This window comes from Doryrhamphus excisus, chromosome 10 (genome assembly GCF_030265055.1).
Source record: "Doryrhamphus excisus isolate RoL2022-K1 chromosome 10, RoL_Dexc_1.0, whole genome shotgun sequence".
NCBI classification, from domain to species: domain Eukaryota; kingdom Metazoa; phylum Chordata; class Actinopteri; order Syngnathiformes; family Syngnathidae; genus Doryrhamphus; species Doryrhamphus excisus.
The window spans coordinates 15,961,988-15,987,192 of NC_080475.1; the positions used below are offsets into that span (position 1 = coordinate 15,961,988).

Below are 25,205 nucleotides of genomic sequence, written 5' to 3' on the forward strand. Positions count from 1 at the left end.
TGCGTGCTCTTCTTGGGAGCCAATTTTAGTGACGTCACGTAGCGGTACTACAAGCCGGGACGTGAGTGTGTGGCCATATTATCAGGTACACCCACGCATGATTTTTAGTCCCAGCTATATTATTTAACTGTATTATTTATAGCAGTGCAGCTCTCCCTGATGCTGAGGCCAGTGGGGGTATTTTCTACCTTCATATGTGAGTGGTGGTGTGCAGTGGGTGAGCCACAGGTTGCCATGACCACCCAGGTCCCCTTCACTGGACATCCAGACAGTTCAGTTATCAACTGTGTGATACATGCAGCATGTGAATGATGCGTCAGATTAGTGTCATCTTTTAATGGCGTTATCACCAGCTGCCAGAGCTCCTCCCGGGCCGCCAGATGTATATGTGTGTGTGTGTGTGTGTGTGTGTGTGTGAGTAGTGATGTGCACCCACTTTCCCACCAGTTCCCAACATCAGTCTGAATGCACTACAAAAGCCTCAACCACGCTCCTCCATGCTCCGCCGGGAATGTTAATTGATCTTTTGTTGTTGCCAGGCAGCCACAACACAAACCTCGTGCACCATCCCGCCTCCACTACAAAACATTTTATACTCCACGCAGCCTGTGTGAGAAAGCTGGTGAGATAAGAGACCCCTGTGATAGCATCACCGTCATAAAGTTGGCCACACTATGTCTTTATGTTGATAAACAACCACACAGATATAGAGTTCTGAAGACAAGACAAGAAATAAAATAAAATAAAATAAAATAAAATAAAATAAAATAAAATAAAATAAAATAAAATAAAATAAAATAAAATAAAATAAAATAAAATAAAATAAAATAAAATAAAATAAAATAAAATAAAATAAAATAAAATAAAATAAAATAAAATAAAATCCCCTGTCCTCATCAGGCGGTCAGATCTGGAACCAATTAACTGTTATCAATGAGGGACAATCCATACCAAGAGTGTTAGTATGGATCTTTATACACATTAAAAACACCAAAATTAATATTGTAAAGTACATCTATATGTATCTATCTATATTATGTCCCTCCCAATGCATCTGTATTGTGTGAGTGATTTTTCCTGCCATGAAGGCATCTTCTTTACCTCGTCTTCGTTTCTTTGTTTGCATGTATGTGTGCAAAGCCTGCAGGGGTGAGGGATGGGGGACGGGGGATGGCCTCTTTTTGTCCACAAGTGTGCCTGTGTGTGTGTGTGTGTGTGAGAGAAGACCGCCATAAAAAAAGTGGTGCTCCATTATGATGGTGGCAGCAGAGAGCGTCTTCCCGTCAGCAATGATCTCTGTGAGTGTATCCTCTGTGGTTTCCCACAGTCTTGGCCCATTCAGCGGTGCCTTGGACAGGAACAATGGACGTGTGTCTAGTTACACATCACATTAGCGACGCTGTTTGATCTCTTGTTGGGAACGGGGCGGCGGGCAGGGGCGGCTTGGACCTGCAGGGCCATCTGGCTCGGCCTACCAGACCCTGAGAAAGTCAGTGGAAAGGAATGCCGCGAGTTGTGCGCACACACAAATAGTTGTGAAAGACTTTTTTTTTAGGGGCACTTGACACATAATTCAAGCACGAGACAGCACAGCACGCCCATGACCATCACATGTGGACAGAGGGAGGGAGGGAGGGGGGTTGGCATCCATTTGCCCTTACTTAGAAAACTTGGCAAATATGAGTTTATTATATCATAGAATACAATATAAAATGCATTTATTGATTACTTATACTAGTGATATAGGGTTACGTAAATAAACATTGTGTTGTGTACAACCTAATTTCACATATCAGAATTTTAAGGGTCATTTATGATAGTTTAAGCACCATCTCCAGGTAGCATTAAATTGATTCCATGCTCTTTTATTCAAATAAATTATTTTCTTTTGCCTTATGGTAATGTTTTTAAAGTGCGGATCTTTGGAATAGAAAGCGTATGATGTCACCGGATCGCAGGTGATGATGTTATGGGAAACTTGGTGAGGTATTGAGGTGTTTTCCCTAGAGAAAGCTTCAAGTCATATTAGATTACTGGATCAGTTTTAGCCCTTTTTGTAACAAAATGAAAAATGGCCGCCGGCATGCTCTGAGTTTTCAGTATACGGCCTCTGGTGGAAAAACCTTTGACACCTCCTGATTTCAGGAATATCGTCAACCTTTATCGTTTTATCAGTACATTTTCTATGCTGGAGCCTATCCCACCCTAGACAGGTGGACTAGCTAACTTCTGAGTATGAACGGACCAATCAAAAGACATGACATGTATGGTTGGCTTGCAAAAACTTCATGTGAAGTTTTTCATTTATTTTCAGAGCAAACTTCTCCAGGAAGCACACAATGTCTTTATAAAAGATATTAAGCAGAAGCACAGATGACAAAACATCCATTAGATCAACACAGGTGTATGCAAAATAATGCAACTTGAAAAATACCACACATAATGGTTGGAATCAATATATGATTGACAGCATGGGAGAATCCATAGGATGCATGTTTGGATGATTGACATGATACACAGTATCAAAGAAGGTGGTTACTTTAAAGCGTGTCTCAGACACATTAGCAATGAAACCCAATATGGGTGTGATGACAATAAATGGACACGGTTTGCAAAACAAACATACAAAGGTCACATGATGACCGCATGAACATCATAGAACATCCCAAAGGATTACATTCGGCCACACGGTGACGCAAAAGAAGTCGACTTCATTGAGTCTGGTGGTTGTGGTTCTAGTCAGCGACTACCAGGGTCTCCACAGGGTGACACCGGTTGGGCTGGCTCCCTTAACAGAGCTGCCTTGGAGTGGTGATCCCGGTGGGGACACGCTGCCAGGAGCTCGACTGGACGCCTGCAGGTCCTGGAAGTGTCCGAGCAAGCACCTTTGGGCCGGGGTCTGCGTCTTGCAACGTGAGAGGAAGTCGACAGCCTGGTGCACGCAGTGAGCGTAGCCGTCAGTGGCGGAGGAAGACATGCTGGATTTCTGCTGCTGCCAGCTTCTCAGGTAGCACACCGCCATCTCCAGGATGTCTGCCTTTTCCTGCTTGGAGTCGGGTTGCTGTCGGAGGAACTCCGGGCCCAGCAGGGACTTGAGCTGCTCGATGCTGGTGTTGATGCGGTCTCGCCGCAGTTTCTCCACCATTGGCTTTCTCAGCTAGGAAAACAAAAGAGCGTTTAGTCCACTTGAATCCTCAAAGTTTTGACATAACCTCAAATTAGTAGACGAGTGATTGCAAGTGAGGAGCAGTGTTTACCTTGTGAGATGAAGTCAGGTGTTCCTTGGAGAAGTGAGCCGATCCATAAACAGTAGGAGCCATGCTTGGAAGAGCTAGAGAGTCTGATCTGCCTTCCACAGAGCTTCGGCCCCTCTATTTATACCCGCCAATCTCCATATGAATGTGTGGGTCTGTGGCTCGCTGGAGGTTCTCACACTAGCTCAGCCAATGACGAGGCTGGGAAGGGCCGCCACATGCTCAATGAAGTGTTTACGGCCCCCGGGGGACAATGGAGTGTGTCTCTGGGGAGCAGGTGGAGGGATGGACCATGAGAGAAAAGAAGCCGGGTAGGAGGGGAAGGTGGGACTGACCCATTGCTTGTGTTGATATGGGAAAGTGGTGACCCCAGAGGGGGGGCACGTCGTGCTCTTGTGTCATTGCGACATGACGTAAGGAAGTGTGGGGGCCAGTGGGGGCCAGTGGGCACACGTGGCGGATAGGGAAGCCCATCAGCTTCTTATACAGTAAGCTCTTTGTACTCCATCCACACTCCCAGTGACATCATGAAAACATGATCCTTATTGATTAGCATGACCACGTTTATCATATTTACTATTTTCATGCAGTACTGTCAATTTCATGTAAAAACCTTAATTTTGCCCACAATTGTCAAATTCTAAATGATATATTTATTATATCAATAGTTTAAGTGAATTGAACATAAAAAAATATTTTATATGTTCATTTTTTTGAATGTAGTAATGTCAAAGCATCCGGATTTCATTCACATTGCACAATGTACAGTAAGTTACATGCAGACTCAACCTGGTGTCAATCCGGATAAAAACCAGATTTGACATTACAGTGTATACGCATACCTATTTCAACTGGAGGGATTTATTTTAAAGGGGACTATTGTAGCTACAATGTTGCATTCTTGTGTTAAACAACGGCAAATAGGCCATTTTCCCGGGAAGGACAATATCCAAAGAAATACAGCTGAATAGGTGCAAATTCTGGAAGAACTCAAAAGCTTTGTGTGGTGGTTTTTGTGTGTTTCTGCTCTACAGGATCCCACAACTCAATTGGATGTTAAGACTAGATTTTTACCCTGTTTGTGTTTACACACGCAATCAATCTGGATAAATCCTGGTTTTACATATATTATGTTCAAACGTAAATATAAAATGACAAGATGTGTCATTATTTCTTGACCAAATTCAAAGTCAGTTATGAGCAACGTGACCAAATGTTTGTTCCTAAGAGACGTAAGCAGGCACTTTTCCATCAGGGCTTTGGTGTCCATTTGTTGTGGACGTAAATGTGTTAGTGGATTCCTTTGAAGCATGTGTGTGCGCTTCACAGCAGGCGTAATCACACACACACACACACACACACACACACACACACACACACACACTCCCGGCACAAGTTCACACATCCGACACACTCCAGAGTTCCCACAGCCACCAGACACACTTCTGCATCCTGTTATAATGACAGTGATGGCATGTGTGGGCTTGTTTTCAAATTGGATGACAATTTCACTTTTGTATGTATAATTATATGTTATGTATCATTTTTGTATTGTTTTTTGCCTTTTCCTGTCTCTATGAAACACTTGATCAGTTGATCAATACATAAGGCCAATTGTTTGCTTAATCACCCCTGGGCTACAACATTCAAGTGCATAACTACTTTACATTTTGTGTCTGCTTAAGGTGTGTACTAAATACAGAAGTCCACTAAGTACACACACACACACCACACACACTTGGAAACATCTGTTCGGAGCTGGCTGCGTCTCAGTCACACGCTTCTTTTCCCATGGTGCCTTGAGCAGAACGTGGGAGACGCTGTGCTACTGAGCTTCCCACACTTGAGCGTTAATGACACTGTGGCTTGCACAAAGGAAGTGTGCCCTATTCAACAAGGATTGACTGAACACCCCCTAACTACACCCGTACTCCTCCTCCTCCTGTCTCGCAGTGCGCACACACACACACACACACACACACACACACGACTGTCAACAGGCTATAAGGCTTCCAGGCACACCATCTGGACTAATGCTAGGCTATTGTCAGTTGAGGAGATTTTCACCGTGAGAACAGAACGATGAAATAGACGATGATGGTTGAAGTGGGTGTGTGCCTGTGTGAGAAACCATCTTCACTACAGTCACACTAAATCACATAGAAAAAAAAGCAAACATGTATTTAGAAGAATCACCTAGTAGTTCACCACAGCCTCAATAATAATAATGCATAAAAGATGCAGGGCAAGTGTAACAAATGTTCCAACCTTCCCACCACTTATGACTCCTTGTCCATGTCTCCATAAGGAGCCAGCAACATCTGCAAGGTGACAAGAGGCCGAGGGCCCCTCCCACCTGTTAGTTTGGATTTAGGCCTTTTGTGCGTGCTGATTCAACTCATTTATCCTCATGTTGCATTGTTGGAACGGTGCTTTGTGATTGGCTGGAGGCTGTGAGAACCAGCGCCGCATTAAATCCATAGGAGAGATGAGCAGATATAAGAGGAGTGCAGATTTTGGTGGCTATGACAAGTTCTTGAACGCCTCCTCCTCAAGTCAAGCTTGGATTATATGAAATGGACAGCATGCGGGAACACACAACGTAAGTCTAATATTGCATCTTTTGAGTCATGCTGTGATATTAATAATAATGCAGAATACTAAAATGCCAAATCTGTCTCCCCCTCAGCATGTGCAAAGTGATGCTGATGGAGAGGAAGTGCACAGACGGCGCAGGGAGGGTCCGCTCAGCCCTCCACAGACAACTCAGCGCGGGGATGTCCAGCTCGGGACAGGACATGTGGGACAAAACAGTGTCTTTCTTCACGGTGAAGAAAGCCCTCATCTTCCATAACGGCTACACCAAATCATCCCGAGAGGTGCTGCGACTGTTCCCCTCGCCCGCTGATGACGTCACCCCCCTGTGCTGCCAGTGATGACACTTTCCACACCCGTCAAATGGAACCATTATGCTTCACAAATGGAGCATTACTTTCTTTGGGAATTTTTTTTAAATACGTTTTTTGTATTTTTTTTTTATTTGGGGGTTTAACTCCAAAAATGATGCATTCAATAATGGTTGGCTATTATTAGTCGGCAAGTTTGTTTATTGTTTATAGAGTATTTCTGACACCTTAAGCCTTAATAATCCTTGGCAGTGGTCTGAAAAAATGAAGATGACATCGTCAAGGTGTACTGTGAACAAAAAAACTGTAATCCTTTGTACAAAAGGAACTTTGTTTATGCTGATGCATATAGGACTTTTTGCTGAATAAGTCTTTGGAAGTGAAATGCTACATTTGCAATTTATATTAAATACAATTACATTATTATCCGTATGCATTCATACATCATAAATATTTCACCTATTTTCTCAATATTGGGAAGGAGGAAAAGTACTGAATAAATTCTTATTTTACTAGAAAACAGCAAAATAGCAAATTGTCATTTTACCTCAAATAAACAGAATTAAAATAAATGTGTCTAATGTCTTCATGTTGTAATTGTGATTAATTGTATTTCCCTCGCTGCCACTGCATTAGGAACCTGCACAATCTAATTAGTGCAGGGTTTGCCCCAGTATTTGAGGAGCACTGAATTAGTGCAAGAACTCTGATTTCAGTCGGAAAAGACAAGACATGTCAGCCGGGTTGGTGTGAGAACACACCCTGCTGGACATAGAGCGTCATTAATTGTTTTTTGTTTTTTTAAACACAAGAGGGTTTACAAAGTGGCCCACATTGCAAAAGAAAAAACCCAGAAAATATATGGGGAAAAGTAAAAAAAACACAAAACAATCCCACTAAATTAAAAATATATTACAAATCTCAAGTCAAAATGGCCCATGCATTTTTCAGGATAGTTTTCCAAACACAGAAACTAATGGTAATTGTATTTACTGAAAGGATCTCGTGCTGTTCAAGGAACACATGGCCAAGCATCCCCATTATTTGGAATCATACCAGCTTTATTAATCATAGAGTCAAATTCAAAAAGCAGACATTCAGCAACATTTTGGAAAGACTGTAGCAGCGGGTGGGCGAATGAACAATAAAGCGAGTCGGGCTAACACATACACACACACACGCACGCTCGCACACGATCAGTTCTTGAGAATAAAATTGTTTTTTCCTTTGGACAAAATAAAAAAATGACAATTTGAAGGTGATTAAGTATATAACTGCTTTATTATCACAGCAACAGATGGGACTCTTTGACCTATATGTTGTTTTTTTTTGCTACTGGAGGTTGATAAAAGAAACCATAATCATTCACACTAAATGGGGAAAAAGAAACATGCTTTTAATGTGTGTGTGTGTGTGTCACTCAAATTCCAGTTAGGACCATCTTGAAAGAGAAGAAATGAGATCAAACGTGTGAGCGTGTCTCTGCCAATTTAAAACAAAAGGAAGTCAAATAAAATGGCAGTCATCATGTAGCGGGCATGTTAGTCACACCAACAAACTGAAGGCCAAACGAGTTGGTTTGTGTGTGCGTTACTTAGATGGATGTATGGATGTTGAAGTAGTGCCGAGTTTGATTACACATAGACTCTAGGTTAGATGGAACATGACATTTGGGAGGGGGGTGGAGGAAGGTGAGTATTATGAAGTATGTGTCCCTGTGTGGGTGTACACAGAGGACAATGGTGTGGACTTGTTGGCTATACCGAACAGTAGTGGGTGACACAGATTTGGATTTGGAAAGGTGCGGGTGTACCAGACTGCCATCAGGGCACAGAGTTCAACAAATCCTGCAGGAAGAGGTCCGGGTCAGGGACGTCCGAGAGGAGACCTGGAACATTCGTTAAAAGTGTTAATGTGGAATGTGATGATGTGAAGTGTAATGTTAAAGCCTGTGTGTGTGTGTGTGTGTGTGTGTGTATATACACACATACTGACCTACAATGTCGAAGAACTCTGCCAAGGACTCTGCAGGCATGAGTTCATCCTGGAAAGCCCTGAGCACACGCTCCGAGGCCTCGTAGATAGGCATGTCATTGTGACGGACGTATTCTGCAAGTGAGAAGGACCAGCCCCCCTCTGTGTTGCTGGTGGGCACCTTCTACAAAAGCCAAAATAAAAAAAGTGAGGCTTGGTGAGAGACAGTAAGCAACAAACATTTTTTAAGACTTTTTTTCTTTACCCTGAACATGTCATAGACAAGATCCACCAGGCCCCAGAAGAGAAGAGGCGAGCGATAGACTGCATATTCCTTTGGTGACTTATCTGTCAGTCTGATGAAAAGATGAAACGCATTATAATCAAATGCATTAAGGCCGAGTGGCAAATGTCGTAGGTCTTAAAAACATGGCCGAACTTGTTGGTGCTGCCCGCCGACACCTTGCGGGCATGTGCGTTGACCAGGAGTCTGCGTAGAAAGTACATCCGTGAGGTCCTCCAGCGTTCGGGCGGCATGACGTGCATGGCCAAGATGGTGTAGTAGTGGGGCCCTTCCACCTCATACGAGGTCTCCACCCATTTCTCGCAAGGCTGCTCCTGAAAACTCTGCAGGTTCTTCTCTTCCCGGGAAGTAGCCCTTGTTCTGCAGTGGATGAAGTTTGTCAATCGTACTGGATATGACGCTTAGTGAGGGGAAGGAGTGCACGGTGTGTACGGTACATACGTGTTAAGCACATAGAGTACAGTGTGGATGATGTAGGGGATGAGGTGGATGTTGCTCTCTCGGCCGCCTCCACCCGTGTCCACGCTGAATGACTGTTCGGTAGCAAAGCGAAGAAACAGCAGTTTGGTGTCGTGGATGTTCAGTTGGTATGTGGGCTCACGCTGGCCGGTGCACTCCTGCAGATATGTGTTATGTCTGGGTGGCAGAGGGGGAAAAAAAAGACTCATGTGAGTTGATGGCATGCGTCTACTTCAAGGCAGGAGGTAAAACTGTCAGGTGAGGCATCCAACCGAGAAAAGCAGTGGATTGCTAATGCACCTTGCTAAGCACGTAGCAAATGCTGATTCGGGCACGTGTGGCCCCCAAACAGGAAGCAGGCCATTGCACTTGGTGTTGGCGTTCTGGAGAGCGGCACTCTCCCATTCTTCTCGCCCACGGGCCAGCCTGCAGTGGTAGGAAAAAACATGAAAATAAATAGTACATGCAGTGCCAAGAGTGTGGTGTGTTCTCCAAAAAAGGTGATGCTGCTACCTGACAGCTGCCAGATGGCAGTCGTAGTGGACAATGTTAAAGTGCGACACAGTGCTGTAGCCCTGCTGTTTGCGAGGCTTGTTCTCGAATTCCTCCAAGGACACTCGCTTTGTGAAAGTGTAAATACCCAGGACCTTGGTGGGCTGGGATCATAAAAGAGAAAAAATATATCAAATATATCATGTTAAAGGTTAAATAACTGTTAATACTTATCCTCCATATCCGTGTGGAAGTGGTAAGTTTTTGGCTATTTAAGTTTAAAGGAAATAACTTGAAGGCTACCGTTTAGGTCGCTAGCTCTCTAGTTTGCGAGTTAACATGTGTCTCAAGACCCTGCAGTTGCGCAATATGTTGTAAATAAAAAGAGTATAAATGTGACTATAGTCGTGTTTTGTCATGTCTACAGGGCTCTAATAATGCTTTGTTCATTTTAATCTGAAAAAAATAATTTGTCTACCCACCAACTATGTGGTTTCTTAAGTTTTTATTATTTGCCGTTTTATAATAATAATAATTATTATTATTATACATCGAGAGGAGTCAGTTGAGGTGGCTCGGGCATCTAGTCTGGATGCCTCCCGGATGCCTCCCTGGTGAGGTGTTCCGGGCATGCCCAGCTGGGAAAAGGCCCCGGAGCAGACCTAGGACACGCTGGAGGGACTATGTCTCACAGCTGGCCTGGGAACGCCTTGGTGTCCTCCCGGTGGAGCTGGAGGAGGTGGCCGGGGACCGGGCTTCCCTACTAAGACTGCTGCCCCCGCGACCCGGACCCGGATAAGCGGAGGAAAATGGATGGATGGATTATTATTATTATTATTATATTTATTTATTACTGATTGATTGATTTTCTTTATTCTAGATTTGTTTATTTTTCATCTTATTTTGTGCAGAAAAATAAAAATTAAGATATTTGAGAACAGTGGAATGTTTTATGAGAGCTTTTATTGTAGAAAATCGGAACCAAAGCACTGAAAAAGTTTGTATATTTTTCTGTTTTTAATAAATGCATTTTTTTTTTGTGTCATGCCCGAATAAAGTATTCGGGAAACACGACAAATCTGCGAGTCCACTTAGCGAGACACCATGAGGACCTGCCGCTAGCAAGCAATGCGAAGGTCCTTTTGTATACTACAAAAGTAGTACTGTGATATTGCAGGTATTTAGTTTTTCAAATTGATATCACTATTTTGTTAAATAATGGTTATTTCAAGCATCCTAAAAGGACTTTTTACTGATGTTAGTTACTTTGTTCCATAAAAAATACTGTTCTGATGGTGGATAAGTCAGGGACTGTATACTCTGCATTTTTTCCACAGCTAATAAAATGTGAACATTTGAGTATCTTGAGACATAAATTTGTTTTTTTATGGGTTTTTTTTTGTAAATTTAAAGCCGGATGTTAAAGCTTTATTTATCCAAATGCTACACAACAGAGGAAAGTTTGTGATACAGCATAACATACTGTTCTAATCGAATAAAAATGTGCATATTGCTGGTGTAATTCAGTTTTTCCATGAAATAATCTTTAACTACAAGAAAAACCAAAAAATATATTGCCTTGTTAACAGTATCGTGATATATCGTATCATGAGCCTAGTATCGTGATACGTATCGTATCGCCAGATTCTTGCCAATACACACCCCTACTGGTAGTTGACTTAAAACAAGGTGGATTTGTTGTACCTGGAATTTGTAGCCTTCTCTACAGATACAACATGTCAAGCCTGGTTCCTCTATCAACTCCTCCATTTGCTTCAAGAGCGAAGTCTTGGTCACCACCTGACCCTTCTCATTGGTCTGAAAGGTCAACACACACAGTAGATGACATGTTACCAAGACTAAATATGCAATGTAGTGTGAAGAAGAGTGCATACAGTCATGCCAAGGGTTCCCAGAGCCTTCTGCCTCATGGCCATGGCCATGCGCTTCTTCTCTGCTCGGGTCTCCCTGCGAGCTGCCTCTATCTTCAAATTGACATCGCTGTGCTCCCTTAGTGCTTCCAGAAGGTTTTCTGCAAGCGTGCCGATGCCTTCATCGCTGGAAACCTGCTCCAGCTTGTGCAGGTTGGGAATTGAATCCGTGCCTATCAGCACCTGGACCACAAACAAGTTGATCTTTATTCAGCGCCTCAACATTACTGCCTGCATTTCACACTAAAATATGGACTACCTGCGTGGGAGGGTGCTGGGTAGCCAAACCACGGAGTAGTCTGAGAATAAAAGGCAGCGCTGGTCGAGAAAGGAACTTCTTCCAGACGTCTGCATCCAGACTGATGAGTGAAAACAACACCAAAGGGTGGTTTAAACAGTCAAAGCCATTTTTGTGCGGTATTAAAAGACAACGGCGTGCATACTTTTTGGCATTAGGGATATGTTTCTTCATGTAGTCCAGTGCACTCTGTGTGATTGATTTTTGCAGAATAAGATCTTTCAGCTGATGGCCATTACTGTTATTTTTTATGCCAGCAGCAATTTTACAGAAGCAGTCCAGGAACACTTTGTCATCAGCACTATGTTCCTCATCATACCTAAAGAAAAAACAGAAAGTTACAATCAACTATTCAAAGCCCACTATGGACAAATGTGGACTTTTTGACAACCACAAACACCAATGCCCACTTGTCAAAGCTGCAACACGGCTTGAAGCGTTCCACCAAGATCCTCATCTTCTCCAGTTCGCCGAAAGACAAGTATGGGATAATGCGAAGCAACCCCTGCAGCACACTGGGGTTGGAGCGCACAAACGGAGTGTTGATCTGATCCAGCAACATGACCAGCTGATCCTTGTCTCCAGTCAGCAACAGGTTACCCTGCAAAAACAATGACTAGATTTTTATTATCTCTACCAAGGAGGGCATGTTGTCAGATGGATGTTCATTTCTTTATTTGGTAATGGTTTTATTTCATTTGAACATGCATCAGATTACAATTGAATGCATCACAATCAGTTCACAGTTCCACATGTCCAAAAGCAAACATCAACTGCTTGTATTGTTTCTTGAACAATACAAGAAAAGGCGTCATCCTTGTTTAAAGTCTTTATTTTGGTACAACGTTCTTCTGGCTACCATTTTGTGCTACAGTCCCCTCCAAAAGCATTGGAACAGTGAGGCCAATTTTGTTATTTTTGCTGGAAACATTTGGGTTCGACACCAAAAGATGAACACAAGAAAAGAGATCGTTTCAGCTTCATTGGCGGGGACTGTATCTCATATTCTTGTTTCTCTGATCTGGAACTGCTCTGGTTTGTGGTTGCGACCTACCTTGTCCTCTGATATCTCTGCATTAGCTTCATCCAGAATGATCTCCATGATGCTCAACACTTGCTCTGCTATAGAAGCCCCACCACTGTCCTTACTCTCCTGTTCTGCCACTAAAGCCTGAGGAGAAAAAAACAGTATGTAGATGATAAAGGGTTGGTTCCACCACCAGCATAACGCAACAAAACAAGTAACCTACCAGGTTTAGAGTTCCAAGCATGACATTGAGTGTGTTCATCTCTGGTTTGATAAGCTGCTGTCTGTTGATCTTCACTTTTACACAATAACTGAACAACTTCAGTAAGACCTAAAAATAAAAACACACACAGATCATTCCTTTTTTCTTTTCCTGCCCTGATCATGAGAGTCAGGTTTGTGTTTCGTCCTTCCCTGCCTATATTAAAGCCTTAAAATGTACTGTAGAGGGGGTGAACAACAATAACACTTTGGCTGGGCCAAAAATATCAGCGTTTATATATGAATATAGAAAAAATGCAATGCTTACCGTCAGCAGGTGTCGTCCTTGTTTAAAATCTTTGATTCCTGACAGTCGGTTGAGCATACACTCCAGTCCACCACACTGTGCCATAAATCCTGCCATCTTGTACACCTCCTCATCATCCTCTTCCTCATCTGGACGAAATGAAAGTTAGCCACTTTTTCCACGGTAAGAGAATACTGGCAACCTGGATCTCAGATAAATAATCTAACCTGTGGTTGAGTCCAGCGACTCAATGAACTCCTCTGTTGCATCGCCAAGCAAACCTCTCATTCGATAAATGATTCTCATTGGCTCACCCTTAAAAGAGAAAAACATTTAACATCTTTTACCTGACAAATCTACTTTTAAGGGTCAGTCATTATTTCATTAACCATTTGACCTTGACTGTGACTTAGAACCTCACCTCATTTGTTGGGCACCAGACCTTCTTGTAGACTTCCGCTACAGAGAGATCCAAGCTAATGATTTTGTTGTTCACCAGTAGCTGAGGCAAACAAAGGAAACAATGTTTCTTGCAATAAGTAAGCTTAAATCCATGACAATATTGAAATGTTACCTCCATGCCACTATCGTCTTCAAGGAGTGCTACTAGGTCGCAGTCTTGGCAGATCTTGTTCTTAATGTCCCTCATCAGTGGACCGATTCCAGGCTCGTTGCTGCTGTAAGGGTTTCCGGGCATGCGACCCTGGAGGAAATCCTCCTGCTGAGGATCCTTTTCCAAGGTTACGAAGAACTCTGTCACCTCGTTTTCCTCCTTCAATGAAGAAAAGTTTGAGATGAAGAATCACACTGGTTTTCCGACTAGAGAACAACAAAGGTGAAGGTGGCTCACAGGATAAATGATACTGCAGAGTCTCTCAAAGATGAATACGGGTGTTCTGTAGTCATCCAGATTGTATCGCTTTGCAGTCTCGATGCATACTGCCATGAATGCCTTGGTTTCAGACTCAGTACCTGGACAACGCAAAATAACTCAATTGACATTGTGCCCACTGTGGAAATGACGACAATACGAGACAACATGATTCAGAAGAAAACCTGTGGTCATGTCCTCAAGCATCTCCAGCAGCATGTCCTGAGTCTCATCGATGAGTTTGGTGCGCTGTACGACCAGCTTCCTCAGACATAGATAGCCATTCAGCACTGTGCCAACCAGCCTGCTCTTAAAATGCCGCTTAATGGACTCCACCTCCACAAACGATGATAGTAATCCTATCATAACAAAACACATACAGGACAATATACTTGATTTAGTTGAACAAAACAAATGAAGGAACACCAGTACTTTGGTGTCTTTTGTTTTATGGGGATGAATCAAAATCCAACACTTGCTATTCTAACGACATGCTGTGACAATAGTATGTGAATGTACCCGTGAAGCTCTTGAGAGCATAGCCTTGCTGCAAATCTGTGCTCAGCGTTGCCTCTTCCAGGGCAAGCAAGTTGGCTATTTCCTGAACAACAAAAAAAGACAAATTACATTTATGTAATCAGTTTTAAAGTAATTAAAGATCAAATTAAGTAGTTAAAAATCAAATATGGTAATGTATGTAAAAGATCAGGGCCTGTATTCACACAGTAGGCTACATTTTTACGTGCTAAGATAAGTTATTGATGTTATTTCTGTCTTAGGCCTTAGGACAGCTCCTAAGGCAGCAAAATGTTAGGACTTTTAAGCATAAACAGACAAGATGGCGGAAAGAAATTAGGGAAAGAATATTACGTGCAATACATTTCTTCATTTTTACCTTGGTGATGAGGTTGCCAATGTAGGGCAGGACTCCCCTTGCAGCTAGGTAAACCTTCCAATGTGTTGGTTTGATCAGCTTTTGGTAGAGACCCAGGTACTCCGCTGCACACTCCCCAGCCAAGCTCAACTCGTCCAGATAACTGAAAAAATACTTGTATATTATTCTTACTGGCATTACATAATCATTTTCTGTTTCACTGATCCTAATATAAAAGCAGTTTATATGTCGCTTTTATTCTCCAAAGACTGTTGACAGTCAGGTTATTAGTTTTACCTGGTGAGCAGGTCCAGGACCTGCTGTTTCCGACTGGGGATTGTGGTGAGAGCCTCCACAATCGTGCAAGCTGCCTGTCTGGCTGCCTGAGTGGCAGGTGTGAAAAGGACCTGCAACAACAAAAAACATGACATCAAGTCAAGGAATATCTATACAGTGAAGAAAATAAGTATTTGAACACCCTGCTATTTTGCTATTTCTCCCACTTAGAAATCATGGAGGGGTCTGAAATTTTCATCGTAGGTGCATGTCCACTGTGAGAGAGATAAACTAAAAAGAAAAATCCAGAAATCACAATGCATGATTTTTTAACAATTTATTTGTGTGATACAGCTGCAAATAAGTATTTGAACACCTGTGTATCATCTAGAATTCTGACCCTGAAAGACCTGTTAGTCTGCCCATTAGAAGTCCACCTGCACTCCATGTATCATCCTGAATCAGATGCACCTGTTTGAGGTCGTTAGCTGCATAAAGACACCTGTCCACCCCATACAATCAGTAAGACTTTAACTTGTAACATGGCGAAGACCAAAGAGCTGTCCAAAGACACCAGAGACAAAATTGTACACCTCCACAAGGCTGGAAAGGGCTACGGAGCAATTACCAAGCAGCTTGGTGAAAAAAGGTCCACTGTTGGAGCTATCATTAGAAAATGGAAGAAGCTAAACATGACGGTCAATCTCAATCGGAGTGGAGCCCCATGCAAGATATCACCTCGTGGGGTCTCAATGATTCTAAGAAAGGTGAGGAATCAGCCCAGAACTACACGACAGGACTTGGTCAATGACCTGAAAAGAGCTGGGACCACCGTTTCCAAGGTTACTGTAGGTAATACACTAAGACGTCATGATGTGAAATCATGCATGGCACGAAAGGTTCCCCTGCTTAAACCAGCACATGTCAAGGCCCGTCTTAAGTTTGCATATGACCATTTGGATGATACAGAGGAGTCATGGGAGAAAGTTTTATGGTCAGATGAGACCAAAATAGAACTTTTTGGTCATAATTCCAATAAGCGTGTTTGGAGGAAGAAGAATGAAGAGTACAATCCGAAGAACACCATCCCTACTGTGAAGCATGGGGGTGGTAGCATCATGCTTTGGGGGTGTTTTTCTGCACATGGGACAGGACGAGTGCACTGCATTAAAGAGAGGATGACTGGGGCCGTGTATTGTGAGATTTTGGGGAACAACCTCCTTCCCTCTGTCAGAGCATTGAAGATGGGTCGTGGCTGGGTCTTCCAACACGACAACGACCCGAAGCACACAGCCAGGAAAACCAAGGAGTGGCTCCGTAAGAAGCATATCAAGGTTCTAGCATGGCCCAGCCAGTCTCCAGACCTGAACCCAATCGAAAATCTTTGGAGGGAGCTCAAACTCCGTGTTTCTCAGCGACAGCCCAGAAACCTGACTGATCTAGAAAAGATCTGTGTGGAGGAGTGGGCCAAGATCCCTCCTGCAGTGTGTGCAAACCTGGTGAAAAACTACAGGAAACGTTTGACCTCTGTAATAGCAAACAAAGGCTACTGTACCAAATATTAACATTCATTTTCTCAGGTGTTCAAATACTTATTTGCAGCTGTATCACACAAATAAATTGTTAAAAAAATCATGCATTGTGATTTCTGGATTTTTCTTTTTAGTTTATCTCTCTCACAGTGGACATGCACCTACGATGAAAATTTCAGACCCCTCCATGATTTCTAAGTGGGAGAAATAGCAAAATAGCAGGGTGTTCAAATACTTATTTTCTTCACTGTAAGTGCCTTTCTGAAACCAACAGAGCCTCTTTTGCATGTATTATTTACCTGTCGCAGCCAATTGTTGTGGCTCAGCTTAAGGAGGCGAGGGAAAAGACTTTCCCCTCTCCTGGACCTCATGAACTGCTTCCACTTCCACACATACTTCTCTAGCAGATACTGCTTCCGCAACTCAGCCTTCCCTGGTGGTTTCGTCATCATCTCATGACCTGAGGAGAAAAATTCAATAGAGAAAAAGGCATCAGCAATTAGCTCGGGGATAAAGAAAACAGTCATGTGAAAGGGTTTACAAATTGACCAGACAACACTTACATCTTGCAGGGAGGCATTTTTTCCAGGCCTCGTAGGAAGCTTTGGGATCCTTCTTTAGCCACATTTGGGCTTGAGCATGAATTTCATTACTGTAGGGCCTGACAGTGGTCAGGGATTCAGTCGCAGCATCCTGAAATCAATAACATACTTGGTGAGGCATATTGATATTGATATCTACAAGATAAAATGCCAAGAAATACTTTGCTAAATTTGTTCTGGAACAAAAATCATTCCATACTCCATTGTTACCCTATCTACCTTGGTGTATGGAGTTATTGGGAAATAATACACTTCACTAGCCGTGCTACAAAAAGGTCAGGATAATCTATAATGTCGCTTATAGATAACATAACAACCATTTATTCTTAAAATCACAACAATTAAAGTTTACTGATCAGGTAAACCTTCAGAATTATGCATGAAGCAAAAAGTGTGTACTGCATGATGTTGTGGAGACCCGAAAAACCTAATGATCAAAGGATACATCGCTGAGGCTGCATCCAAGTGCATCCGTGAGATGTTTCTTGTAAAATGAATTGCAACATGTGGTGTATTCCAATGCAACTTGCATGCATGTTCAAAATAAAATTAAACCTTTACCATTACCTCTAATTATCCTTAACAGCACATCCTAACTGAATTACTCAATATTCACCTTGTTCTTCTTGCTAGTGGGGGCAGGTGGCTTGATTAGCTTCTGCAGAATTCTCAGGCACATTAAAGTGATGTTCTCCACCACAACAGGTGTTTTGATGTTAACTGACATGAGGAACAGACTGAGGGCTGCAAGGGAAGCATAAAGATACCTTTAAGAACAAGACAGCTGATAATAATGTAAACAGGAAGCACTTAAAACTTTTGCAATGTGTAGATGCTTCAGTGCAACATGACAGGGGGTTTTACCACATCGCAGGCGTAACTCCCAGCATCCTCCCTCTTTTGAGATGGAGTCAGTCAGCAGCAACATTTCATATTGCAGATTACTGACCTGTTGCAAAAAATACAAACACAATCTTGTCAAACTCAAAACAGAAGCGCAGTGAAAAAATATGGAGCTGCAGGAAGACATGAAAGAAAACTTACCAGATCAGGATTGGCCCAGTGACCCTTGAGGGCTGCTGAAACCTTGGCAATGATGAGGTCATTCATCTGCTGAGTGGCTTCTGCGTGATCTCTGCAAAATGGTATTCAAGGAATATTTAGCAGTTACAATATAGACAAGGTAGTTGGAATGAATTTGAGGCAACACTGCAGGTATTACAATGTGCTACCATATAAGAATCAGACCTGTACCTAGTAAGAAGACAGATCAGCTGGCGCACTTCTTCTCGCATGGCTGCTGTACCTCGCCGCAAGTTGTACTCAAACAGTTCCCGGATGAGTCCTTGGAGGACCAAAATCTGCCGGAGGGCTGGGTTAGTGGCCAGCGCCCGCAGCAGTGTGATGCAGTGGCCTGTGACTGCTGAGGCACATCCGTAGCACTTAGTGGAGGAGGTGTGGCCACAGCCCAGCACGGAGAGGGCGCGGTACTGGCTGGCAGTGAAGGTCGGCTGGTGGCTGCTGCTGCTTCTGGATGACTTGGTGGCAGCCTCTCGCTGCTGCAGATCATACTCCAGTAGTTCTTTGCGAGATGCAAGCACTTTCTGCAGATAAAGTCTCAGATGTAAGCAGGGATAAAGACCCCAAACAAAAGGTTGCATGTACTGTCTCTAACCTGTATTATCTTGGAGAGCTCATCAAATGATGTTTTGCAGTCTCCGCTGTATTCTTGAGCCAATTGCTGAATGTATCTGTTCACGTTGGCAGAAGATGTACCAAGACCTGCGGCCGCTCCAGTGTCATCCTGTGACAATTTAGAGAAAATCTCATTACAAAAAAAATGCTTTGAATTTTGCATCATCCCCTGTAACTTACCTGTGGCTTCTCTGGTGCTGCCTCATTGACTTTAGACAAAAGGCTTTCCAGTTGGGGCCGATGACCCATCAGCTGATGGTAGACCCGGTCAGCTTTTTCCAATAGGGTGTTAATGTTTGTCACAGCCTGCAGGAAAAATAAACACCCAGGTTTTAGAAGTAAACCAAAAAACACATGTGAATGAATAAGTGGCTGCTTACTTTTTTTCTGTCCTCCTCATTCTCAATAGGATCCACAGCACAGCATGGTTTAGCATACAGCATGAAATCAAATCTGGCATATTTGCAGAAACCGCAGGCATTGCACAGGAAGGGGTCCTTTTCATCATAGTTGATAGATCTAGAGCATAGAACATAAATCCCTTTTTTAAATGCAATGTGCTTTTTTCTAATAATCCAATAAAGAAACCTGCTGCTCACCTGCACTTGTGGCACTGATAGACATTCTCACCACAGTTGCCACACACCCCCGGGTTGGCGGGCACCGAGGCGCTGCAGCGTGGACACTGCAGCGTCTCAGTGGACGCCTGGTAGTTCTCATAAAAATCTGAGAACTCAATCATCAGATTGGAAGCAACAATGGGTAAGGGCAGGTCAATTTTCACCTCCGTTTGACCTGGGGTCAGTTGCACTTTCTTGGCTTTATGCCAGCGAGCAGGCCTTCAAACAGGTAAGTACAATGAAGAGTTACATTCGGACGTCATAAAACATTAGGGAATGAATCAATAGATATTTGGCATATACTTGTTCTTCAGCTCAACAATGGCTTGAACAGTCCTGTTGTTGTAGTAGAGATTGATGGTGCGGACCATTTTGGTACGTTTGAGGTCACCAATCTTCACGGTGACTTTGCTAATGGTATGGCTGCCAATGAGCTTGACAACCTGCTGTGTGGTGGTATAGCGGGTGTCCACTTTGATAGATGACAGCTTGATATTCTGGAGCGAAAACAGAAAATTATGGTCAGGATCAGGATGTTTGTGATTACTGATTTGTTCCATGCAATACACATACCGAGAAGGGGACTTCAGGATTATTGCACACCAAGCAGGGGTCACTTTCCAGATAAAACCCATCAAACTCGACAAGACCTGACAGAGTGCTGTAGGAGGGAGGCAAAAATTAGTATTGGACTCTACAACTCTATCACAGTCTCAGTATAAAACATGGCTGATAAGGCTGCACGGTTACACAAAATTTTCTTGCATAGAAATGAGGTTGTGCGATTGTCCTTATGAAAGATTATTATACTCCTCATTGTGTGCTCTGCCTTAAAATAACTTGCAATGGTCTTACTGCAGTTCTTCGTGGAAGGTCTAGGAAAGACAGTTAACTTCTTCCTTAAAGAGAAATTAATACAGTAGAAAGATGAAATAGAATCCATCAAGCGAGAAAACATGGCATACTCGCTGTACACTCATACATGTAATAATGACAAGCCATTATTGTGATTGTTTATCCTGCAAACTGACTCCATTGTCAGAGGGGCGAGGCGTGCTGCAGCACAGGGAACGCGAGAAGAAAGATTGGCTGTCACACTAACGACAGTGCCACGAATCCTTGAGTAAAAATGCTACGTGATGCAGCTCAAATTTGTTTTTGTTTTTTTTAAATAGTCATTTACAATTAGACTGTAGAAAAATAGCTATTTCGGTTCACATAAACATTCTATTTTTTGTGCAACCTTATCAGCAGATTAAAACATACTTGTAGATGTTGGAGTTTGGGTGATTTGTCAGGATATGGTTTTGTGTTCGCAGGATTTCCACAGCCTTCTGGGAATACTCCTTTAGCTGGAGGGAAAAAAAACCTGTGACCAGCTTGAATCAACAAAACTACGATGTTCCACTGTTTTAAGGGTTGAAATAGCTACTGAGCTACTGCTAATGTTCTTGTGTTATAAGACACAGGACAATATACTCCTAAAACCATTAAGTACTGTGTTACACGACAAGATGATAAACAAACCTTTTTCTCTGTCTGTGGGGTTTTGAGTGAGAAGTAACCAAGAAGATCAACAAACTGTGCAGCTTTGCGGCCATAAGCTGGGAGCTCTGGCCAGATGGCCCAAGTCAGTTCTAGCAACAGTTCCTGTTGACATTTACTTGAGTTCCTGAAGAGAAATTCATATATCGGCAAGTTATTAGTTCAGATCAATAATCAAGGAGAAATTTGGTTTCTCATAATAATGCCTATATAGCATCTATATTCTATGCTATGTTAAAAGCAGATGTATAATGATTTATTGAGTGTAGCTAATCTATCTGTGGTTCTCACAGTACCTGTAGATATGTAATGCCAAGCAATGGGCTTGCCAGCGCACAGCTGATGAGTTGGACTCCAGCAAGAAGCAGCGCAAAAACTGGATAAGTGTCTCCTTGTCAGCAAACTTATTCAGCTGACTGACCAGAGCCATGCACAACTGATCCTCCTGGCTGCCAACTCCTTCACCTGTTATCAGTACAGAGGGAAAATAACATGTCTGGAATCATGTGCTGTCATTTACCTGTATTTATAACTTTGCACAACTCAAGTTTAGGCGCATAGCCTCACCCTCTCTGTCTTTCTCCTTGTCCTCTTTTTTGCTCTTTTTACTGGAGGACTTGCTCTGAGAGGACTGAGAAGATCCTCCCTGGCCGCTGCTTGATGAACCTCCAGAGACTGAGGATGAAGAGTTGGCCAGCACCTTGCTGCCACACAGGGCGCATGACAGCAATTGCAAAAGGACTGGAGAAACCCCCTCATCAACAAGGAAGCTAACCTGGAGCAGGAAGTATAAGACAGCTGGAAAAGAGAAAATAAATATGAGAGAGGATACTGACTCAAGTTATGAGTGTATTGTTAAGTTAAGTAACGTAACTTGTTAACGTAACTTGAGTGTGGAAGTGTCTCCAAGATGGCGGACATGAGCGAAACACATACGTTTAAAAGATGCAGGGGAAATATTACAAACCACTAAAAAAACTTTGAAACTCTTGTCACCTAGCGTGAGCTCGCAAACAGCAATAGCCAGTGAAAGCTAGCTGGGTTAGCTTCGTTTAGTGGAGTATGCTAGTGTGTATGTGTGTGTTTTGCTTTGGTGCAGTGCTTCTCAAAAAGTGTTCAGACTTACAGTCATCTTTCATGCAAAACTTTTGCCAGTTGACTGTCCTCTGCGTGGCGATTTCAGCGCAAGCTTTCAGGTGTTCCATCTGCATTGACAGAAAAAAAGTGAAGATGAACAACTTTCATTTTTTTTTAATGTTATACAAAATCAAACTCACCAGGTTGATGAGCGTGTCATACTGCAGAGCTGAGCCAGAAGAAGCTGTAACAATGCCAGCTCGGAGAAAGATGCCTTGCTCCTCCAAAAGTTTTTTGATGCTGCGCACATGGGAGTCCAGGGTGTGGAGATCCCGCAACTGACGATACTTTTCCTTGGAGCCGCAGATAAACAGCAACAGTTTTCTGACCTGCCTCCTGACAAACGGTGTCTGTTGGATCATCAGATACTGAAAGAGAAAAGAGAATAGGTGTATTATAGGTATTCTTCCAAAATACTACACATAACAATACTAGCATTGCAAAGGCTTACTTCAGAGAGATAGTAGAACCAGGAATGGTCAAATACTGGAGGTGGAATCCGTGGATTGGTGTCAGCAATCTTTTTGATCTGATATGGTAGCCGTAGCACCATTTCAGTAAGTAGCTGCGAGTAGGCTTCAAACACATCAGCAGCATGTCCCTAATGGCAGGAGAAATGCAGTTAGTTCACATCAACATTTTCTATTAGGTAGGGCGTACATGGCTTCCAGTCAGATGTCTGAAGGGTTATGCGACTGAAAACTTTGGGAGCCACTGTCCTGTTGCAATTGGCGTACCCCACTTTGGGAACCCAGGATATACGTATAGCATACCTTGACATATTGTCGCAGGAAAAATGGGCTCATGTCTGGGGGAGAGGAGGCTGTGTGTGGGCGAAGGAGCTGGCTGGTAGTCACAGGTTCTTCTTCGCCCTGCTGGCTCTTCCAGAATTCCAACAGGGACTTAAGCACATGGAGACAGTATTCAATGGCCCCCAGGCTGAGCAAGGCTGTTGCAGTTGCGTTGGAAATCAGCGAGGATGACTGAGAGAGAGAGAGAGAGAGAGAGAGAGAGAGGCACAATGAGTACACACAAAGTATGAGCTACAAGAACAATGATGAATAAGTACTACATTAACATAAAAGTCATACATCCTTCAAAGTTTTTGTACCTCAGAAGAAGATTTGGAGCCAGATTTTGTCCGAGACATGAAGACGCTGAGCAGTCTCATGATGACCAGGTGTACCTCATTTATTGGGCAGCGATCGTTCCTTCTTGCAACATCCTGCAAACAGTACAAGAACATATCAAATGAGACTATGGCTACTAGAAGTGTGACAAAATAGTGTTCGCTCGCGTTTCACCTTTATCGGATTCGCTGTTTCAGATACGCTTTATTTTTAATTACAGCATATGAATGCTGTTACAGAATTGGTGACCAAGGGTGGCCTTGGAGGAGGCCAACAGGCTCAACCTACTGCTGGCAAAAACAAACCAAGCCCCTGCTCCGGTTGTACCACCAATGTACCATTGCTGTTTGTACTTAATAAAAATTAAATTATGCTGCAAAATATAAACTATGACTTTTTGGTTTCAACTCATCATCAAATTGAGATATTATTATATCGAGTTATCGTGAGCTATGTATCATGAAATCGTATCATGTGGTACCCTGAGAATCCCAGCCCAAGTGGTTACCTTCTTGTGCATGCCGAGCTCAGCAATAAGCTGTGCAAGCAGGTCATCCAAGGCACCTTTATCCTTTTCGTCCTCCCCGTCAAGATCAGAAGTCAGCATGAGGATCACTTGCATGTAAGGGATGGCTTGAACTCCACTGACACTGTGGAGCTGGGAAAGGTTCTGTAGCAGACGCTCTAGTAGCATCAGACGAACCATGTGAAGTCTAATCACAAATACAAAATTCGAGTAAAAATGTCATTTCTCCTTTGCCAACAAGTTGACCAGCTTAAACCAGAGCCTTCAGTTTTGACCTGTTGCTTGTGTGGATGTCTCCTTCCGTCTCTCCTTCTCCCTCTGAGCCTTCACCTTCCTGGTGGGCTGTGGTGGTGCTGATGGCTCCAGTGCTAGAGCTTACACTGCCTGGACCTGCAGGATGGCCTTCTACTGTTGTGTCCCCATATGCACTACTGCGTCCTGACACTGTGACAAGAAGAGTCGGCACAGTTTATAGGTGAATAAAACAGTATTTAATCTTGTTATCGGGTGTCTGTGGTTTGTCCTGCACCCACTCACCACTGTGCTCCCCTGCAACAGAGTCAATAGCAGAACCTCCACTCTCTGAGCCCACACTGCCACCGTGCTCAGCTGGGGAGGTCCGCAGTGTTGAGCCATCGGTAGCAGCTGTACTGCCCTCATCATCAGATGCCGGGGCTGAAATCATAACAATAGCTGTAATAATAAATACAATGCAGTCACATGTCCAGGGCACATTAAGTTACACCATTGCAGTGAAATACGTGTTTAAAGGGGACTTTGTCAAAAGTGAAAGGCCCCCAATCAACATTTTCTTTGTGGCCTAATTACCTGATGCAGTGGTGTCTGATAGAGTTCCAGCATCCAGTGACGAGGAGCTTGGGGCTTGACCCGACAGGCCAAGGCTTTGAAGGCCAAGGGCACTGCTGCTACTCCCTGACAATATTGCACACAAAATACTCATGAACAACATACGCACATGATGGTTTAACGATTTAACAATTAAAAAGCAGACCTATGGGAAACATTGATTCATGTTATTATTATTTTTAAACTGACCTTGCTGATCCTGCTGTAGGCTGAGAGCGATGGCTAGTTCAACCATAGTTTCATCATCTGCATCAGGTGGGATGTCCAGCATGGGGGGAAAACCCTCCGCTCCAGCCAGCAATGCTTCCAGGGGAGATGGATTTCCGTTGTTCACATTCTCCGGCGTCTCCAGGACCATGGACTCAGACTACAGCACA

General features: G+C 43.2%; 2 protein-coding genes across 13 annotated transcripts in view; both read right to left on the reverse strand.

The window, feature by feature from the left end:
* Positions 1-2,283: 2,283 nt before the first annotated feature.
* Positions 2,284-3,328, reverse strand: LOC131137172 (transcription factor HES-5-like). Its single transcript, XM_058084797.1, has 2 exons — positions 3,258-3,328; positions 2,284-3,157 (listed from the first exon to the last, which is right to left on the reverse strand). The coding sequence occupies exons 1-2, from the start codon at positions 3,318-3,320 to the stop codon at positions 2,747-2,749; spliced, it is 474 nt and encodes a 157-aa protein (XP_057940780.1). The 5' UTR covers positions 3,321-3,328; the 3' UTR covers positions 2,284-2,746.
* Positions 3,329-7,422: 4,094 nt separating this feature from the next.
* The window catches only part of ubr4 (ubiquitin protein ligase E3 component n-recognin 4), a 39,633-nt gene continuing 21,850 nt past the window's right edge, over positions 7,423-25,205 (reverse strand). For all 12 annotated transcript variants that reach the window (XM_058084302.1, XM_058084297.1, XM_058084304.1 and 9 more), the window contains 49 exons: positions 25,018-25,195; positions 24,790-24,894; positions 24,499-24,636; positions 24,237-24,405; positions 23,944-24,148; positions 23,417-23,530; positions 23,079-23,288; positions 22,757-22,906; positions 22,446-22,673; positions 22,295-22,373; positions 21,736-21,966; positions 21,465-21,633; positions 21,151-21,295; positions 20,890-20,975; positions 20,197-20,284; positions 19,927-20,120; positions 19,603-19,842; positions 19,384-19,522; positions 19,184-19,309; positions 18,984-19,112; positions 18,563-18,912; positions 18,353-18,443; positions 18,173-18,257; positions 17,925-18,052; positions 17,270-17,399; positions 17,006-17,166; positions 15,196-15,305; positions 14,920-15,061; positions 14,544-14,625; positions 14,210-14,383; positions 14,004-14,125; positions 13,728-13,925; positions 13,575-13,655; positions 13,381-13,468; positions 13,175-13,302; positions 12,869-12,976; positions 12,673-12,789; positions 12,029-12,219; positions 11,764-11,937; positions 11,580-11,679; positions 11,285-11,503; positions 11,094-11,207; positions 9,411-9,553; positions 9,198-9,323; positions 8,880-9,074; positions 8,574-8,798; positions 8,400-8,490; positions 8,156-8,318; positions 7,423-8,048 (listed from right to left, as the gene is read on the reverse strand). In XM_058084302.1, coding sequence (XP_057940285.1) covers positions 7,984-8,048; positions 8,156-8,318; positions 8,400-8,490; positions 8,574-8,798; positions 8,880-9,074; positions 9,198-9,323; positions 9,411-9,553; positions 11,094-11,207; positions 11,285-11,503; positions 11,580-11,679; positions 11,764-11,937; positions 12,029-12,219; positions 12,673-12,789; positions 12,869-12,976; positions 13,175-13,302; positions 13,381-13,468; positions 13,575-13,655; positions 13,728-13,925; positions 14,004-14,125; positions 14,210-14,383; positions 14,544-14,625; positions 14,920-15,061; positions 15,196-15,305; positions 17,006-17,166; positions 17,270-17,399; positions 17,925-18,052; positions 18,173-18,257; positions 18,353-18,443; positions 18,563-18,912; positions 18,984-19,112; positions 19,184-19,309; positions 19,384-19,522; positions 19,603-19,842; positions 19,927-20,120; positions 20,197-20,284; positions 20,890-20,975; positions 21,151-21,295; positions 21,465-21,633; positions 21,736-21,966; positions 22,295-22,373; positions 22,446-22,673; positions 22,757-22,906; positions 23,079-23,288; positions 23,417-23,530; positions 23,944-24,148; positions 24,237-24,405; positions 24,499-24,636; positions 24,790-24,894; positions 25,018-25,195 — 7,224 coding nt within the window. In that variant the 3' untranslated portion in view covers positions 7,423-7,983. The remainder of the gene's footprint in view (positions 8,049-8,155; positions 8,319-8,399; positions 8,491-8,573; positions 8,799-8,879; positions 9,075-9,197; positions 9,324-9,410; positions 9,554-11,093; positions 11,208-11,284; positions 11,504-11,579; positions 11,680-11,763; positions 11,938-12,028; positions 12,220-12,672; positions 12,790-12,868; positions 12,977-13,174; positions 13,303-13,380; positions 13,469-13,574; positions 13,656-13,727; positions 13,926-14,003; positions 14,126-14,209; positions 14,384-14,543; positions 14,626-14,919; positions 15,062-15,195; positions 15,306-17,005; positions 17,167-17,269; positions 17,400-17,924; positions 18,053-18,172; positions 18,258-18,352; positions 18,444-18,562; positions 18,913-18,983; positions 19,113-19,183; positions 19,310-19,383; positions 19,523-19,602; positions 19,843-19,926; positions 20,121-20,196; positions 20,285-20,889; positions 20,976-21,150; positions 21,296-21,464; positions 21,634-21,735; positions 21,967-22,294; positions 22,374-22,445; positions 22,674-22,756; positions 22,907-23,078; positions 23,289-23,416; positions 23,531-23,943; positions 24,149-24,236; positions 24,406-24,498; positions 24,637-24,789; positions 24,895-25,017; positions 25,196-25,205) is intronic.

Bases quoted from the DNA above. Each gene is read 5' to 3' on its own strand.
- LOC131137172 (XM_058084797.1), bottom strand. From the start codon at position 3,320: ATGGCTCCTACTGTTTATGGATCGGCTCACTTCTCCAAGGAACACCTG. The intron at 3,158-3,257 runs GTAAACACTGCT...TTGTTTTCCTAG, and splicing joins ACCTGACTTCATCTCACAAG to CTGAGAAAGCCAATGGTGGA.